This window comes from Cotesia typhae, unplaced genomic scaffold, assembly GCF_013202065.1.
Source record: "Cotesia typhae breed Kobodo isofemale line unplaced genomic scaffold, CoteBio_Ctyphae contig_119, whole genome shotgun sequence".
Lineage (NCBI taxonomy): Eukaryota > Metazoa > Arthropoda > Insecta > Hymenoptera > Braconidae > Cotesia > Cotesia typhae.
This window is the reverse complement of record NW_027423712.1, coordinates 2,456,025-2,471,762: the sequence shown is the minus strand read 5'-3', so window position 1 is coordinate 2,471,762 and position 15,738 is coordinate 2,456,025. Positions and strand designations below refer to the sequence as shown.

Sequence of the window (15,738 nt, the reverse complement as noted above, 5' to 3'; positions counted from 1 at the left end):
CGTCCATTATGACCCCTACTGGTTGACTGGACTCCGGGATTACATCCTTCACCTCACTATATGGGTTGCATCTTCCGTCATCCTCACTGGTGTCGTTTTTCCTTAGATTACGCCTCTGCATTATGCACCGTACTAAGTCACAAAGTATAGTCGCGCCTAAAAGTGCTATAGCAGCGCAGATGTATACTAATGGGAATCTTGTTCCGTAAGACGTTGAATGTACGGTCTGATTGAAACCTTTTATCTCGATTGCACTCCAGATTCCGTAAAATTTTAGTTCCACACATTTGAATTCTAATGATTTCTTCGCTTGACACTTAACATTTGCTATGTCCCTTTTCTGAGCTGCAATTAACAATAAACATAAGCAACTCACACCCTTTCCCCGTTTTTTTTTGTTTTTTTTTTTTTTTTTTGTTACGACTAAGCATATGTAAGTGTGTATGTATACATCTTGTAACTTAATACTTGGACAAATGTTTTTCTTAAAATTGTGAGTCTTCTTTCTCGGTTCCCTGCTGATAAAGTTAATCCTGGACCCTCCTATAGTTTGAGATGATTGGCCATACAAGAATAATCCTTGATAACTTTTCAAAACGCGTAGTTCCTTGGTTGGTTGATACACTTCTCCTTCCGCCCAGTCACATCTTGATCCGCTTCGGATGCCTCCACGATGACTCCATTCCAGGTGCCAAATGGATCGCCGTGTGAAACTCCTGTGCATTTCCCATCCTTTTTGTTTTTCCTGCTAAAATTATGATCCGAAAATCCATACTATTCTTTGTTACTCCTTCTATAAATCCTGAATCGCCCATCCTTGAACTCCCGTCTTCATGTAAAAAAAATTTATCTATAATCAAGTTCATAAATATGCTCTTGACTTCCGTTTGTTACTGCGAAAGTGTGATACCGATATCCACAATATCTTATCACTCGATTTACTTCTACTCTAATCTCCCGCATTTCAGTATTTCTCTCGGGTTCTTGAGGGAGATGTTGCATTCTCCTATTGTAATTGCTGACATCATTGTCACATTCATTGAAATCCCTCCGCAATCATATCCTATTAATGCCTGTGTTGTTTGGACGATCAACAGCATCACTAATAACAATATTTTTATCGTTTTATTCATTCTGGAAAAATTTTATGGCATTAATTAACAAAAAAAAAATTTTTTTTTTTGTATTTCCTTCTAGATCGATAGGATTTCTTTGATGTGTATATTTTGAATAATACTATTAGGCATGAAACGACAATTGCCAGTTACTTAACTAATTTATTTCTTGAAAAAAAATTATTAATTATGAAAAAAAATTTTCTTTGAATCTATTTTATCGTTATTGTAATCTAAATGTATTTATTCTTAAATCTTAATTATCATCATTTTTTTTCAACGACTGAGTACATGTCCCTCCGTACATTTATTCCCATGAAATATGAGAATATAATGAGAGAATTATTTTCTTAGCGTCTGTATTACTCCTCCAGACGTGCTGACAATGTTTCTTAAATATTTTATCGATGCTGGACCCCGTGGTCTTGCTTGCATCTACTTGATTAGAATACTTATTTCATTTCTAGTGATCACATCTTTGTGAAGTGACAATTTAATAAGTGAGTGAAGGAAGAAAAGAAGTGACAAAAAAAATTCATTTTTCGTATATTTCTAAAGAAATATTATTTAATATGTCAAATTATATTTCTACTTCTCACTTTCTCCGCTGTTTACACAGCGAGAGCGTGCCTAATGGGGTAAGTTATTATATAAAAGTGGTACTTCTTAATTTAACCACTTAATCTTAACTAATTTTGCGTTTTTCTATTTTTTTTTTTTTTTTTTTTTCAGAAAATTTTGCGAATGTGTACCATTTTAAAGTCCCTGATTGCCGATGACCCGAACCCTGAAAAAGGGGTCGCGCTCCTGGTGGAGTTTCACCACCTTTCGGGGCTTCCCATGCCCATCGTCCTCAGAGGTATGGTTAATGAGTATAATTCTGCTCGTTTTCGGCGGGTCAGCAGGTACCTTCCGATGGGGGCACTTGCGAGTTGTATTAATGCGCCTTTCCGCTATCCGCACGACGTTTCCCTAATAGTCGAGTTGGGTTATAGCCTCTTGGATATGGTGGAATCGGTTCCACTATTATATAGTGGAATAGGTTTCACTAGGGTGAAGAGTGATTTTAAATCGTTTTATAATTATGCAGACTGTGTATTATTATATATTTTTTTTTTTTTGAAGACTGTTTTGTGAATTATAGTTATTCAGAATATATGCAGTTTAGTGAATTTAATATTCTCGTGAACATAATTATTTCTCAATTTGTGAAATCCAGAGGAAAATTCTAGAATTTTCCTACAAAATTTTCCTCCCTTTACCTTCTTAAAAGAATTTATTTCGAATTTAGGAAATTTGAAAAGAACGAGAAGAGAAAACATAACAACAAAAAAAAAATTTTCCAATTCCCCCCTTTTTTTTTCCAAAACGATTCTTGAAAAGAAGTTTCCTAGTTTTAGCACCTTAAGGTAGTACCCTCGCGACTTTAGTCATCAAAAGTTTATGCTAGAGTATACGATACAGATACCGGATAGTCATTATGGACAAGCCTAAAACTTTTTGCTGTTTATGTACTTATTTCAGTCAATCACGAATGAGAAACTGATCGTTTGAAAAGTCTGGCAACACTGCATGAGCGTGAATATATTTTAAAGTGGTTATACTGTAGTGTTTTGGATCAGCTGTAGACTAACCTCTGTTCAGATGCATGCGTTTATTTATTTATGTACTTACATTTATTGGGAAATATAATAATAATGTCTGAGAAATTGACTCATAAAGGACGTTTCATAAAAAAAAAAGTCCTTGAGAAACGACAGAAGTCACTAGCAGCTATGGCTAAAGCAAAAAAGAAAAGAAATAGTCCTCAGCAAATTGGTACTCGCATAGTAGATGTGGATGAACTGATGGATAATTTAATTTGTTGTCTTTGTGAAAAAGATTTATTATTAAAAAATATTGTGAAAGAAACAAAGTTCGGATTAAGTTCAGTTTTTAGTATTAAATGTGAAAATTGCTCTACATTAACTAACGTCAAGACCAGTAAAAAACACATCACCAAAGATAACACAAAACATAGTGATATCAATACAAAAATTGTGTTAGGTAAGTTCAAGTTTAAAAAAAAATTAATATAAAATAATCAAAAAAATTATTATACTTTTTGTAAATTTTGATTATAAAAAAAAATGATTGTATTATAAAAAAAAATATAAATAAGAGCATAATAATTTAACAACATTATTGCAGGTGCAGTACACGCTGGAGTTGAATATACTTGTCTAAGAAAAATTTTGGCTTGCGCTGATGTACCAATGATATCGCAAGCTCTGTATAAAAGGTATGAACGAGAAGTAGGGCCTGTCATAGAAGAGGTTGCCAAAGAGAGTTGCAAGCAAGCTGCAGAAGAAGAACGTAGTTTGGTAGTTAAAAACATCGAAAAACTATGCGAAGAACTGTAAGACATTTATCGAATTTTTAGTTATATTTATTTTGATTGCTGATAAATATAATAAATGTAATAAATCATGCGAATCTATTAATGCCGTACTACTCTGATTAAAAAAAGTGTTGAGACAAAGAAAAAATTATTGAGAAGTATCCGTTTACTCAGCAATCCAATAAGTACTTTTCAATACTTTTTCTTTTATGTTAATACTTTTTTTTTATTCAGGGTACTACTACTATAATAATTAATAGTAAATAATAGCAATAATAATCATTTTAATAAAAATAATAATAATTATGGCTATAATTGGATGAATTCTGTGTGAGTATTAATTTACTTCAGTAAAAATTGTAAATATATAAAAAATTGTAAATAATTTTAATTTCGACGAATTATACCAAGATTAATGTTAGTATTATTCAGACTTGATAATTGTAGATAAGTGAAACATTTGTAAAAAATTTTTATTTTGACTTTAACTATTTTCAGGAAGTTCAGTAATTGATTTGGGCTAATAAACTACAATAGTAATTAATTTAAATTATTAATATATTTAATTATATTTCAAATTTCGTTCTCAAGATCACTAGGTAGTACCGTCTTTGTACGCATATTCACATCACAAAGTTCAACTGTAAAAACAAATATAAAGCGTTTCCCAGGTAACCGACTTATTTATCCTCATTACGTTTTTTGTGCGCTGTAAAGTGAACATCACATTTAAACATCTAATTAATTTAATTATTTTATTTAAAATAATTTATTTAGTTGACTATTTATAAAAAAAATTAGTTTTTATCTAATTTAAAAATGAGTAACAAACGTCAAGTTTTTAATAACTCTGATTTAGAGTTACTTCAAAAGAAATTGAAACTCTACCAAGAGCTTTTCAATTTAGAAAATAAAAATCAACCATTGGAAGATTTAGTTAAAAATCAACCTGACAATGTTTCTGAGGGTGAATAATTATTTATTATTATTTTATTTTCTATTTGGGCAACCAAAATTAAATTTTTAATTTTGTTGTACCTTTTTTTTTTCGACTGGGTTAGAGTTAAAATACAGAGTTAGAATTTATTTAAAAATTATTTTTACTCTTTGCGTCAAGAGAAATTATTTATTGTTTCTACTTGATAGCTTCTCTTAACCTAGATCTTATGGTCTTGCAGACTCAAGTGATGACGACACTTCTAAAAGTGACATTGACTTGGAACCGGAAATTGATCCTTCCCTTAATAATGATCCCAAGACATCAGTCGGGCTGCAAGATTCAAAGGCTCCTGAAGCTTCTACCCTCAGTGAACCTGTCCTTCAAATGTTGGGTTCTGAAAAAAGATCCTTGAAGGACAAAAGTTTCAATTTTCATCCGGAACTTGTATCATGCTGGAAAGAGATCCTCTCATCAGGCATGAACAAGGAAGATAAGTCGAAAATGGATAACAAATACCCTAACAAAGGTAATTGTCCTCTCGTTGCTCCGATTCTCAACCCGGAGATGCTTCCGTTACTTAATAAGACGTCCAAATCGCGTGATAAATACTTGGCTAATCACCAAGATTTATGTGGAAAAAGTTTAGTTGCTCTTGGCACAGCTATTTGTCAGATCTTCAATGACAAAGAAGAGCCTTTAGATAAACAAGACCTTTTACAACTTCTTTGCGATTCCAGCTCCATGATGTGTGAGCTAATGTTTCAATTGACTAAATCAAGACGTGCTCAATTATACCCTTGTGTAGATGAAAAAAGAAAATCTATATTGGAAGATTCACCCACAGACCAATTCTTGTTTGGTGAAAACTTCGCTAAAAAAATCAAGTCTGCTGTCGTAATAGAAAAAACTGGTCTTTCTATTAAAAATCAGAATTTTAAAAAGGAATTTTCAAAATCGAAAACTTATTTAAACTGGAAGAGCCCATCTGCTCCACGCTCCAACCAGACGGGCTACAATCGTTCTTCATTCATGAGGAAATCAAATGCCTTCAAGAACAATCATTCGACGATTCGATCCCGCTCAGAGAACCAACCCCCTCTTGCTCTACAAAACCAGACTCAGAACAAAAAGTAAAGGTGAGTCCTGTCGCTGGTCGCCTGAAATACTTCATACATGAATGGTCCAAAATCACAGCTGACCCTTTAATCATTGAAACTATTTCTGGATATAAAATTCCATTCGTTTCTGCTCCAACTCAGTCGTCAAAACCTCTTAATAGTCATCTTTCAGTAGAAGATCATGTCCTTATTCAGAAAGAAGTGGATGATCTTTTGACTATGGGGGCTATTCAGGAGTGTTATGAGGAAGATGGCGAATTTTTATCTAGTATTTTTCTTGTTTCTAAAAAAAATAAAAAAATGAGATTTATTCTTAACCTGAAAAAATTAAATAAATTCATAAAGACTTCTCATTTTAAAATGGAAGATTATCGAACAATTTTAAAATTAATATCTAGAGATTGTTTCATGGTCAATTTTGACCTACAAGATGCTTATTTTATGATTCCAGTACATAATGAATATTGGAAATATTTAAGATTCTTTTTTAATAATCATCTCTATGAATTTATTTGTTTACCTTTTGGATTGAGTACAGCCCCATGGATTTTTACAAAAGTTTGTAAACCTATTATTAGTCATTTAAGAAGTTTACAGTTGTCATCAGTAGTTTATCTTGATGATTGGTGGATGGTAGGTGACTCATTTGAATCATGTCAAAAAAATATAAACATTTCAAAAAATTTTTTAGAGTCATTAGGATTTATAATAAATAAGTCTAAGAGTAATCTCATCCCATCTACATTATGTAAATTTCTAGGTTTTTTATTTGATTCACATCAAATGACAATTGCTCTAACAGACGAAAAAAGATCCAATATTTATGATTTAATTTTAAAATTTAAAAATCTCTCCTTTTGTACAATTAGAGAGTTTTCTCAATTTGTTGGTAATATTACGGCAGCTTGTCCAGCTGTTAACTATGGTTGGGTTCATTCAAAAGCATTCGAACAACAGCGTTACTTAGCTCGTAATAATTCTAACAATGATTATGATCAAAATATGCCTATTTCTTCTCATTTAATTAAAGAATTCGATTGGTGGTCTAATAATATATTTATATCAAAATGCCCTATTAGAAATTCCAACTTTAAAATAACTATTTACTCGGATGCATCATCAACAGGCTGGGGAGCTTCTTGTCATGGACAAATAGCTTATGGACACTGGAACTCGAGAGAAAAATCCTATCATATTAATTATTTAGAACTTTTAGCATCATTTAACAGTCTAAAAACATTTGCCTCTGACCAACATGATTCTGAGATTCTTTTGAGAATTGATAACTCTACCACCATCGCTTACATTAATAAAATGGGAGGAACTAAGTATAAATATTTGAACGATCTAGCTTTTGATATTTGATCTTGATGTGAATTAAGAAATATCTGGATATTTGCTTCTTGTATTCCTTCTCAGGATAATATCGATGCAGATAGAGCTTCTCGAATTGAAAATATAGATACCGAGTGGGAATTATCTCCCTATGCATTTAAAAAAATTACTCGACAACTCAGTAGACCAAATATAGATCTTTTCGCTTCAAATATTAACAAAAAATGTAAAAAATACTGTTCTTGGCATCGTGATCCATTAGCAATATGTATTGATGCGTTTACTATCAATTGGAGTAACTTAAATTTCTTTGCATTTCCTCCCTTCTCTCTAATTCTAAAAATTTAAAAAAAAATCCAGACAGATCAGGCTTGTGGGATTTTAGTAGTTCCAAATTGGAGTGGTCAGCCATGGTACCCTTTATGGTTATCTTTACTAGAATCAAAACCAATTATTTTCCAACCAGATGCTAATCTTCTTTCTCCTTGTAGAACAATTCAACATCCTTTAGCCTCGAAACTATCCCTGATGGCAGCTCGACTATCCAACAGGCATTTCTAAGAAAAGGCTTAAGTAATGACTCTGTTAACATTTTGGTGAAATCTATTTCTGCTACAACACTTAAACAATACTCCAAACCAATAAGAGATTGGACATCTTACTGTATATCTGAAAATATTGACATTTTTAACCCAAATGAAGAAAAATGAAAAAAATGAAGAAAAATGAAGAAAAGGTTGTAGAATATGTAACATCAAAATTTAATAATGGAGTAAAGTATAGTTCTTTAAATACTATCCGTTCTGCTTTATCATTAATATGTGATAAAGATTTAGGAAAAAATTTTTTAATATCGAGACTATTGAAAGGTGCTTATAATATTCAACCTGCTAGACCCAAGTATGATAGGATTTATAGTTTAGATCCTGTTCTCGAAAAATTAGAAAATCTAAACCCACTTAATAATCTTAATTTACACCAATTAACAAAAAAATTAGTTGTTTTACTTGCAATAGTTTCTGCACATCGGGTCTAAACAATTTCTTTAATTAAAAGATCTAACATTCATAAAAGAAATGATGGCTATGAAATTGAAATCCCTGATAGGATTAAATCCTCTCGATAGGGTGTATTTCAGCCCCTTCTGATTATCCCAAAATTTAGTAATATTAACTTATGCGTAGCTTCGACATTACAACATTACCTAACTGTCACATCTACTATTGTAAATAACAATGACTGTCTTTTTCTAACAATTAAAAAACCTTATAAAAAAGCATCAAAAGATACAATCAGTAGATGGATAAGATCCTTTTTAACTGAGTGTGAAGTTGGTGAAAACTATACTTCTCATAGTCTTAGACATGCGTCTACTTCAACTGCCTTAAGCAAAGGAGTTGATATAAATATTATTAAAAGTCTTGCAGGATGGTCTAATAAATCAAAAGTCTTTGAAAAATTTTATAACAGACCTATAATTAACAATAAGACCACGTTTGCGTCATCAATATTGTCTTAAGATTACTTATTATCTAACCATTTGTTTTACTTAATTTAAAAAAAAAAAAATATACCTGTTCACAATTTCAATTTGTTATGATTAATTTAATTGTTCATTATTACTAATAAAAAAAAAAAAAATTTATTTTCTTTTAATTGAACTTTACTGTTCCTTATTTAATATTTTACTTACATGCTACAGCTCTGAACATCTACCTAGTGATCTCGAGAACGAAATTTGAAATATAATTATGTAATCGAGCGAGGTCGCCTTCGGCGACCTCGCTCGATTATAATTATATCGATGATTTCGTTCGAAGAGATCACTCCCACCCATCTTTCACCCTCCCAGTGATCTCTTCAAATAAAGCTTTAGCTAAACTGTAATGAGGATAAATAAGTCGGTTACCTGGGAAACGCTTTATATTTGTTTTTACAGTTGAACTTTGTGATGTGAATATGTGTACAAAGACGGTACTACCTAGTGATCTCTTCGAACGAAATCATCAATATAATTATAATCGAGCTTCGGTCGCCTTCCGCGACCTCGCTCGATTACATAATTGATGAAGTAATTCAGTTAAAAATTTAATAAAAATATTATTTTATTATTATTTTTATTATGAAAATAACTATTATTGTTTTATTATCTAGATTTTGGGGATTATAATATAAATACCGAGTTTTACATCGATGTTTAAATCAATAAAACATATGAATAAAAATTCAGCGACTATTAATTTATTTATTAAGATTACCTAATAAAATAACTTTATATTTGTTTTTTTAGGCCCGAAGAAATTTCACAAGAAATTTATAAAGAGTACTTTTTTCTTAAAGCTGCTATAACAGCTGACGTCTCTTCAACATCATCACATTCTGACAGTGAAACATTGGATTAAGAATTGCTTTCTTCTATTGCAACTTCTTCACAACTTTCAGAAAATTTTAAATCTAAATTTTTAAAATTTGATGAAGCTCTAGGAAACATTATTAATATTATTGTTTCCTACGACATGGGTTGGAGCAAACGTGGAAATGGTAAAAGTTATGACAGCTTGAATGGTTATGGAGCGATAATTGGATTTTTGTCAGGAAAAGTTTTAGATTTCAGAACCCGGAATAGAAAATGTAAATTTTGTGCTTCATGACGGAGTCAAGAGAAGCATGACTGTAGACTAAATTTCAAAGGACGTGCTAAAGCGATGGAAGCTGATGTAGGAGCTGAATTAATAAACGACAGTTCAATTTTGAAACAAGCTGGTCTAAATGTAGGTGTTGTAAATTATCAGACTCTAATCATTTGAAAAAGAATTTCTCGAAAGAATTGTATGCAATGCAAACAGAATTTAAAGAAATGAAGAGAAAAAATGTGATACCACATTTGAAAAAATGTTTTAACTACGCTGTTGCTCAAAATAAAGGTAATAGTGTAAAACTTGCAAAAACTATTGCTGCGATTCCAGATCACGTGTTTGATGCCCGTGAAAATTGTGGTACATGGTGTTACAATCATCCTGACAGTTTAAAAAAAGGTAAAAAACAGACGATTGTCCTCAAAGATCAACACTTGTATGCATAATTGAAAAAACATTTTAGTAAATATGCCGCAAATTCAGCTAAATTTTCAATAGCTGCTAGTAGTCAGGCAAATGAAAGTTTAAATAATATTATGGCACATAAAGCACCAAAGAATATGTATTATAGCTTAAGCGAATCGTCAGATTATAGATGGGCAAGTGTAATATGTACTAAAAACGACGGCGAGCAATATTTATCAACAGTTAAAGAAAAACTTAATCTTTCTCCCGGTAAAAATACTGAACTTTATGCAGCCAATCGAGACTCACAGAGAAAACGACGAGCTGAAGCTTCACAAATGCATTCAGCGAAGTGTCGACGTAATCTATTGAAACAAGATCGTGAAAATCTTCGTAAAAAAACAGAAAATTCAGAAGGTGTGCAATATTCTCCTAACTGTGGCTTCGATACTGATATTAATAACAATGAAGATATTGAATTGGATGAGCTTATGGAAGTTGACGAAGAAAACCTTGATTCTTTTAATATTGTATTTTTTGATATTGAAACTAGTGGTTTCGCAAACTCTGCTGACATATTGCAACTCGCGGCTAAAGTTGAAGGAAGAAAGTTCTCAGTATATATTCAACCTACTCAACCTGTAGTTGCTGCTGCTTCTGCTGTAACCGGATTAACCGTTGTTGATGACGAGTTGTACCTCAATGATGTAAAAGTTAAAACTATTTCGTTAAAAGAATCTTTAGATTATTAGATCTTTAGATTATTCAAAAAACAATTCCCTGACAGAAAAGGAAAAGGATCATTTAAATTATCGCAGCTTGCCAAAGATTTATTACCTCATAGAAAAACTGATAATTTCCATGAGGCAATGTTTGATGTTGAAATATTAGAAGAGCTGGTATCTTCTAATATCGTCACTAAGGATTTAATAATTAATGCCAAAGGACTAAAAGAAGTTGTCAATTATATAGTAGGAGCACGTGAAGTCGCCAAAATCACAGGAACGCTGGACGTTTTAAAAAATTATGTTTCTGATAATATTATGAAAAAAATGGCTTTAGCTAAAATAACCTATGATGATTTGAAAAAAATTTTCACTGAAAATAGTGAAGCTGGATTAAGTCTTTTTTTATCCGAAAAAGTCAACAATAAGCCTAGATTAACTAATAGAAAAAAAATAATTGACAATATTGTTTTGTTTTTTCAGAAAAACAAGTAATATAATTTTTGTGTTAATGTATTAACTGATTTTAAATTTAAGTATTTTTATATTTCATCTATTATTTTTATAACTTATGAAAGATTAATATGTATTATTATATTAAAATTGTTAACATTTTGAATTTTTAATAAATATAAAAAAAATACTTCTTGTCATAAAATAATCATTGTTTTTTTTTTTTTTTTTAATAAATAAAATTAATAACTATAATGTTGCACTGTACGTAAAATAAACTTTTCAAATTTGTCCGCGCATGCGCGTCTCATACTTCTTTCGCGGCTCGCAAAACTTGCGCTGTTGCCACAGCTTTATTAACGTATCCCCTCCACGGCTAAACTCTGCTAAATTTTTCATTACTTATTAATAAATATCTCTGAAACTGTGTGGTAATTACCAATAAATTTTTTTTTTTTAATTATTTAATTGTTAGTTAACGTTACTTAAGTTTTTTAAAAAGATCCTAAGAAAAGTTCCTGAGAAATAAAAATGTTTGTAGGTAAACTTTTCAATATCCCGTATACCGCAATGTATAAGAGCGTTCAAGACTCAAACTTTGAAATTGAATATCTCTGAAACTAGATGGTTAAAAATTCTCGAATTGCGCCAATCGATGCAGAATTATATAAATATTAATCTGTCAAAGTTTTAAAAAAATCCTAAGAAAACGCCTCTGGCGAGGATACTACCTTAAAAAAATTTATACAGGGTGTCTCTGAAGTGGCGGGAGTAATTGTTGGGGTCGATAGAGAAAAAAATACTGAATCGAAAGTTCCTGAGCCAAAAATTTTTTTGGGCCATAGAATTTGAGTTATGAATTAAAAACGATAGCCAATCAGAAGCGCGCTATTCGAGAAATGAAAATGAGCGGGGAAGTAGAGGAGACGCGAGAGTGAGATGCTGCAATAGCAGCTTACTCGCTCACACAAAGCCGAGCATGAGAGGGGATTGTGACGCTATGAGCCGAGTACGTAAGTGTGAATGAGTGGATGTATGAGGTCGCAAGCGGACGGCTTAATGTATGAGTGTGTGTCCGTGTATCGCAGCATTATTGGAGGCGTTGTAACGCTGAATTAAAGCTAACCGGGTACTCTAAGACAGAGGAAAATTTTAATTTTTATTTTTATTCGAAAAAAATTTAATAAAAAAATAAAAAGGCCCAAGATTTAACCAGACCCACAGAAACGGAGAGTAAATTTTTAATTCTCATTTATTTTGCTGGGGATTATTTTCAAATACAAAAAAAAAAAAGGCTAAGATTCAACTGGAATCCAAAAAGAGATGGATGAAAAAATTTTATTTTTTATTTTTAATCAGCAAAATTATTTTTCTTTAAAAAAGAGCCCAATCTCGACTGGAGCAAGAAAAAATGATTGAAAAATTTTATTATTAATTTTCAATCAACAAAATTATTATAAAAAAATAAATGGGCCCAAGTCTCAACCGGACCCAAACAAACGGATAAAAATTTTTATTACTTACTTAATTTGGTGGAAATTATTTTTAAAAACGAAGAAAATTCCCAAGACTCGATCGGACCCAAAAAAAAATAATTAAAAGAATTTTTTCCTTATTTTCAATCACCAAAATCATGTTTCTTCAAAAAAAGGCCCAATCTCAACCGGACTAGAAGAAACTGATTGAAAAATTTTATTTTTTATTATTAATCGAGAAAATTATTTTGAAAAAAAAAATAGGGCCCAGAATCAACCGGACAAACAATGGACTTGAGTTCAATTTTTTTCTTAATTTATAATTTGACATTCTACCTGTTAATTCACCGATAGATAATTCTAATAAAAATATCAAAATTATTCGGACTTGAGTTCAATTTTTTTCTTAATTTATAATTTGACACTCTACCTGTTAATTCACTGATAGATAATTCTAATAAAAATATCAAAATTATTCGGACTTGAGTTCAATTTTTTTTTTTAATTTATCATTTGACATTTCGCTTGTTGATTAAGTGATTAATAATTTTAATAATAATATCAAAATTATCAGGACTCGAGAGCGATTTTTTTTTTAGTATATTTTTTTACATTTTACCTGTCAATTAACTGATAAATAATTTCAATTAAAATATCAAAATTATTCGGACTTGAGTTCAATTTTTTTTTTTAATTTATTATTTGACATTTTACCTGTTAATTAACTGATAAATAATTTTAATAAAAATATCAAAATTATCAGGACTCGAGAGCGATTTTTTTCAATTCCTTATTTGACATTTTACCTGTCAATTAATTAAAAAATAATTTTAATTAAAATATCAAAATTATTGGGACTTGAGTTCAATGTTTGTTTTAATTTATTTTTTGACATTTTACCTGACGATTAATTGAAAAATTATTTTACAGAATAATTCCCAGCAAAATAAATGAGAAATGAAAGTTTTCCATCCGTTTGGTTGGGTCCGGTTGAGTCTTGGGCAATTCCTTCTGTTTTCAAAAATTATTCCGAGCATAAGAAATAAGTAATAAAAATTTTCTATCTGTTCGTTTTGGTCCGGTTGAGTCTGGGGCCTATTTTCTTTTTTTTGAAATAATTTTGTCAATTAATAATTGATAATAAATTTTTTCAATCAGTTTTTATCGTCTTGTCAAGATTAGGCTGATTTTTGTTCAATAAATTTTTGTTTGTTATTGAAAAGAGAAAATAAATTTTTTTGCATTCTTCTATTCTTGGCTCTGGTCGAGTCTTGGGCATTTTTTTCGTTTTTAAAAATAATTCCTAGCAAAATGAATGGGAAATAAAAGTTTTCGATCCGTTTGTTTGGGTCCGATTGAGTCTGGGGCCTATTAATTTTTTTTTAAGAATAATGTTGTTAATTAATAATTGATAATAAAATTTTTCAATCAGTTATTCGAAGTCTGTTTGAGATTGGGCCTTTCTTTTCAAGGAAAATTAATCTTGGTGATCAAGTAATAAAAAATTTCTATCCGTTTATTTGGGTCCTGCTGCGTCTTGGGTCTATTTTTTTTTTTCTTAATAATTTAGTTAATTAATATTTAGAAATAAAATTTTTCGATTTATCTTTTTCGGGTCCGGTCGAGTCTTGGGCAATTTTTTTGTTTCGAAAAATAATTCCCAACAAAAAAACAGGAATAAAAGTTTTCTTTCCGTTTGTTTGGGTCCAGTTAAGTCTGGGGCCTATTTTCTTTTTTTTAAAAAATTTTGTTGATTAAAAATTCATTATAAAACTTTTCAATTATTTTTTCTTGCTCCAGTCGAGATCAGGCCCTTTTTCAAAGGAAAATAATTTTGCTGATTAAAAATAGAAAAACAAAGATTTTCAATTTATTTTATTTCGGGTCTGGTCGAGTCTAGGCATTTTTATCGTTTTCAAAAATAATTTCCTGCAAAATAAATAAGTAATAAAAATTATTTATCCGTTTGTTTGGGTCCAGTTGAGTCTAGGGCCTCATTTGTTTTTTTAATTAGTTTTGATGATCAACAATAAAAAATAAAATTTTTGGATCATTTTTCTGGGTCCGGTCGAAATTGAGCCTTTTATTATAAAAAAGTTAATTATGATGATTAAAAATGAATAGTAAAATTTTTTTATTCATCTCCCTTTCGGTCTGATGGAGTCTTGGGCATTTTTTTCGTTTTTAAAGATAATTTCCAGCAAATTAAGTAAGTAATAAAAATTTTCTATCCGTTTGTTTAAGTCCGGTTAAGTCTGTGGCTTATTTTCTTTTTTAAATAATATTTGATTAATAATAAAAATAAAATTTTTTAATTAGTTTCTCTTAGTCTGTTTGAGATTGGGCCTTGTTTCGAAAAGAAATTAATTTGGCTGATTGAAAATGAAAACAAAATTTTTCAATTTATTTTTTTTTTTTTGGTCCGGTCGAGTCTTGGGCGATTTTCTTCGTTTTTTAAAATAATTCCCATCAAAATAAATAAGTAATTAAAACTATCTATCTGTTTGTTTGGGTCCGGTTGAGTCTGCGGACTATTTTTTTTTTTAAATAATTTTGTTGATTGAAAATTAATAATAAAATTTTTTAATCATTTTTTTTTGCTCCAGTCGAGATTGGGCCTTTTTTAAAAGAAACAATTTTGCTGATTGAAAATAAGGAAAAATTTTTGTACTATTATTTTTTTGGATCCGATCGAGTCTTGGGCATTTTTTCGTTTTTAAAGATAATTTCCAGCAAATTAAGTAAGTAATAAAAATTTTTATCCGTTTGTTTGGGTCCGGTTGAGACTTGGGCCCATTTATTTTTTTATAATAATTTTGTTGATTGAAAATTAATAATAAAATTTTTCAATCATTTTTTCTTGCTCCAGTCGAGATTGGGCTCTTTTTTAAAGAAAAATAATTTTGCTGATTAAAAATAAAAAAATAAAATTTTTTCATCCATCTCTTTTTGGATTCCAGTTGAATCTTAGCCTTTTTTTTTTTTTTTTGTATTTGAAAATAATCCCCAGCAAAATAAATGAGAATTAAAAATTTACTCTCCGTTTCTGTGGGTCTGGTTAAATCTTGGGCCTTTTTATTTTTTTTTATTAAATTTTTTCGAATAAAAATAAAAATTAAAATTTTTTCCCTCTGTCTTAGAGTACCCGGTTAGCTT

At 30.3% G+C, this 15,738-nt stretch overlaps 3 protein-coding genes across 3 annotated transcripts; all 3 read left to right on the top strand.

Moving 5' to 3' along the window:
• The first annotated feature begins 2,296 nt into the window (after positions 1–2,296).
• LOC141530765 (uncharacterized) lies at positions 2,297–9,736 on the top strand. The gene is made up of 3 exons (XM_074248079.1): positions 2,297–3,161; positions 3,306–3,513; positions 9,179–9,736. The coding sequence occupies exons 1-3, from the start codon at positions 2,780–2,782 to the stop codon at positions 9,288–9,290; spliced, it is 702 nt and encodes a 233-aa protein (XP_074104180.1). The 5' UTR covers positions 2,297–2,779; the 3' UTR covers positions 9,291–9,736.
• On the top strand, positions 4,820–9,112 carry LOC141530759 (uncharacterized). Its single transcript, XM_074248066.1, has 2 exons — positions 4,820–5,571; positions 7,380–9,112. Exon 1 carries the CDS (start codon positions 4,820–4,822, stop codon positions 5,567–5,569), a length of 750 nt encoding a protein of 249 aa, XP_074104167.1. The 3' UTR covers positions 5,570–5,571; positions 7,380–9,112.
• A 9-nt stretch (positions 9,737–9,745) lies between the features above and the next one.
• Positions 9,746–10,681, top strand: LOC141532165 (uncharacterized). Its single transcript, XM_074250392.1, has 2 exons — positions 9,746–9,923; positions 10,008–10,681. Exons 1-2 carry the CDS (start codon positions 9,746–9,748, stop codon positions 10,679–10,681), a joined length of 852 nt encoding a protein of 283 aa, XP_074106493.1.
• The last annotated feature ends 5,057 nt before the right edge of the window (positions 10,682–15,738 follow it).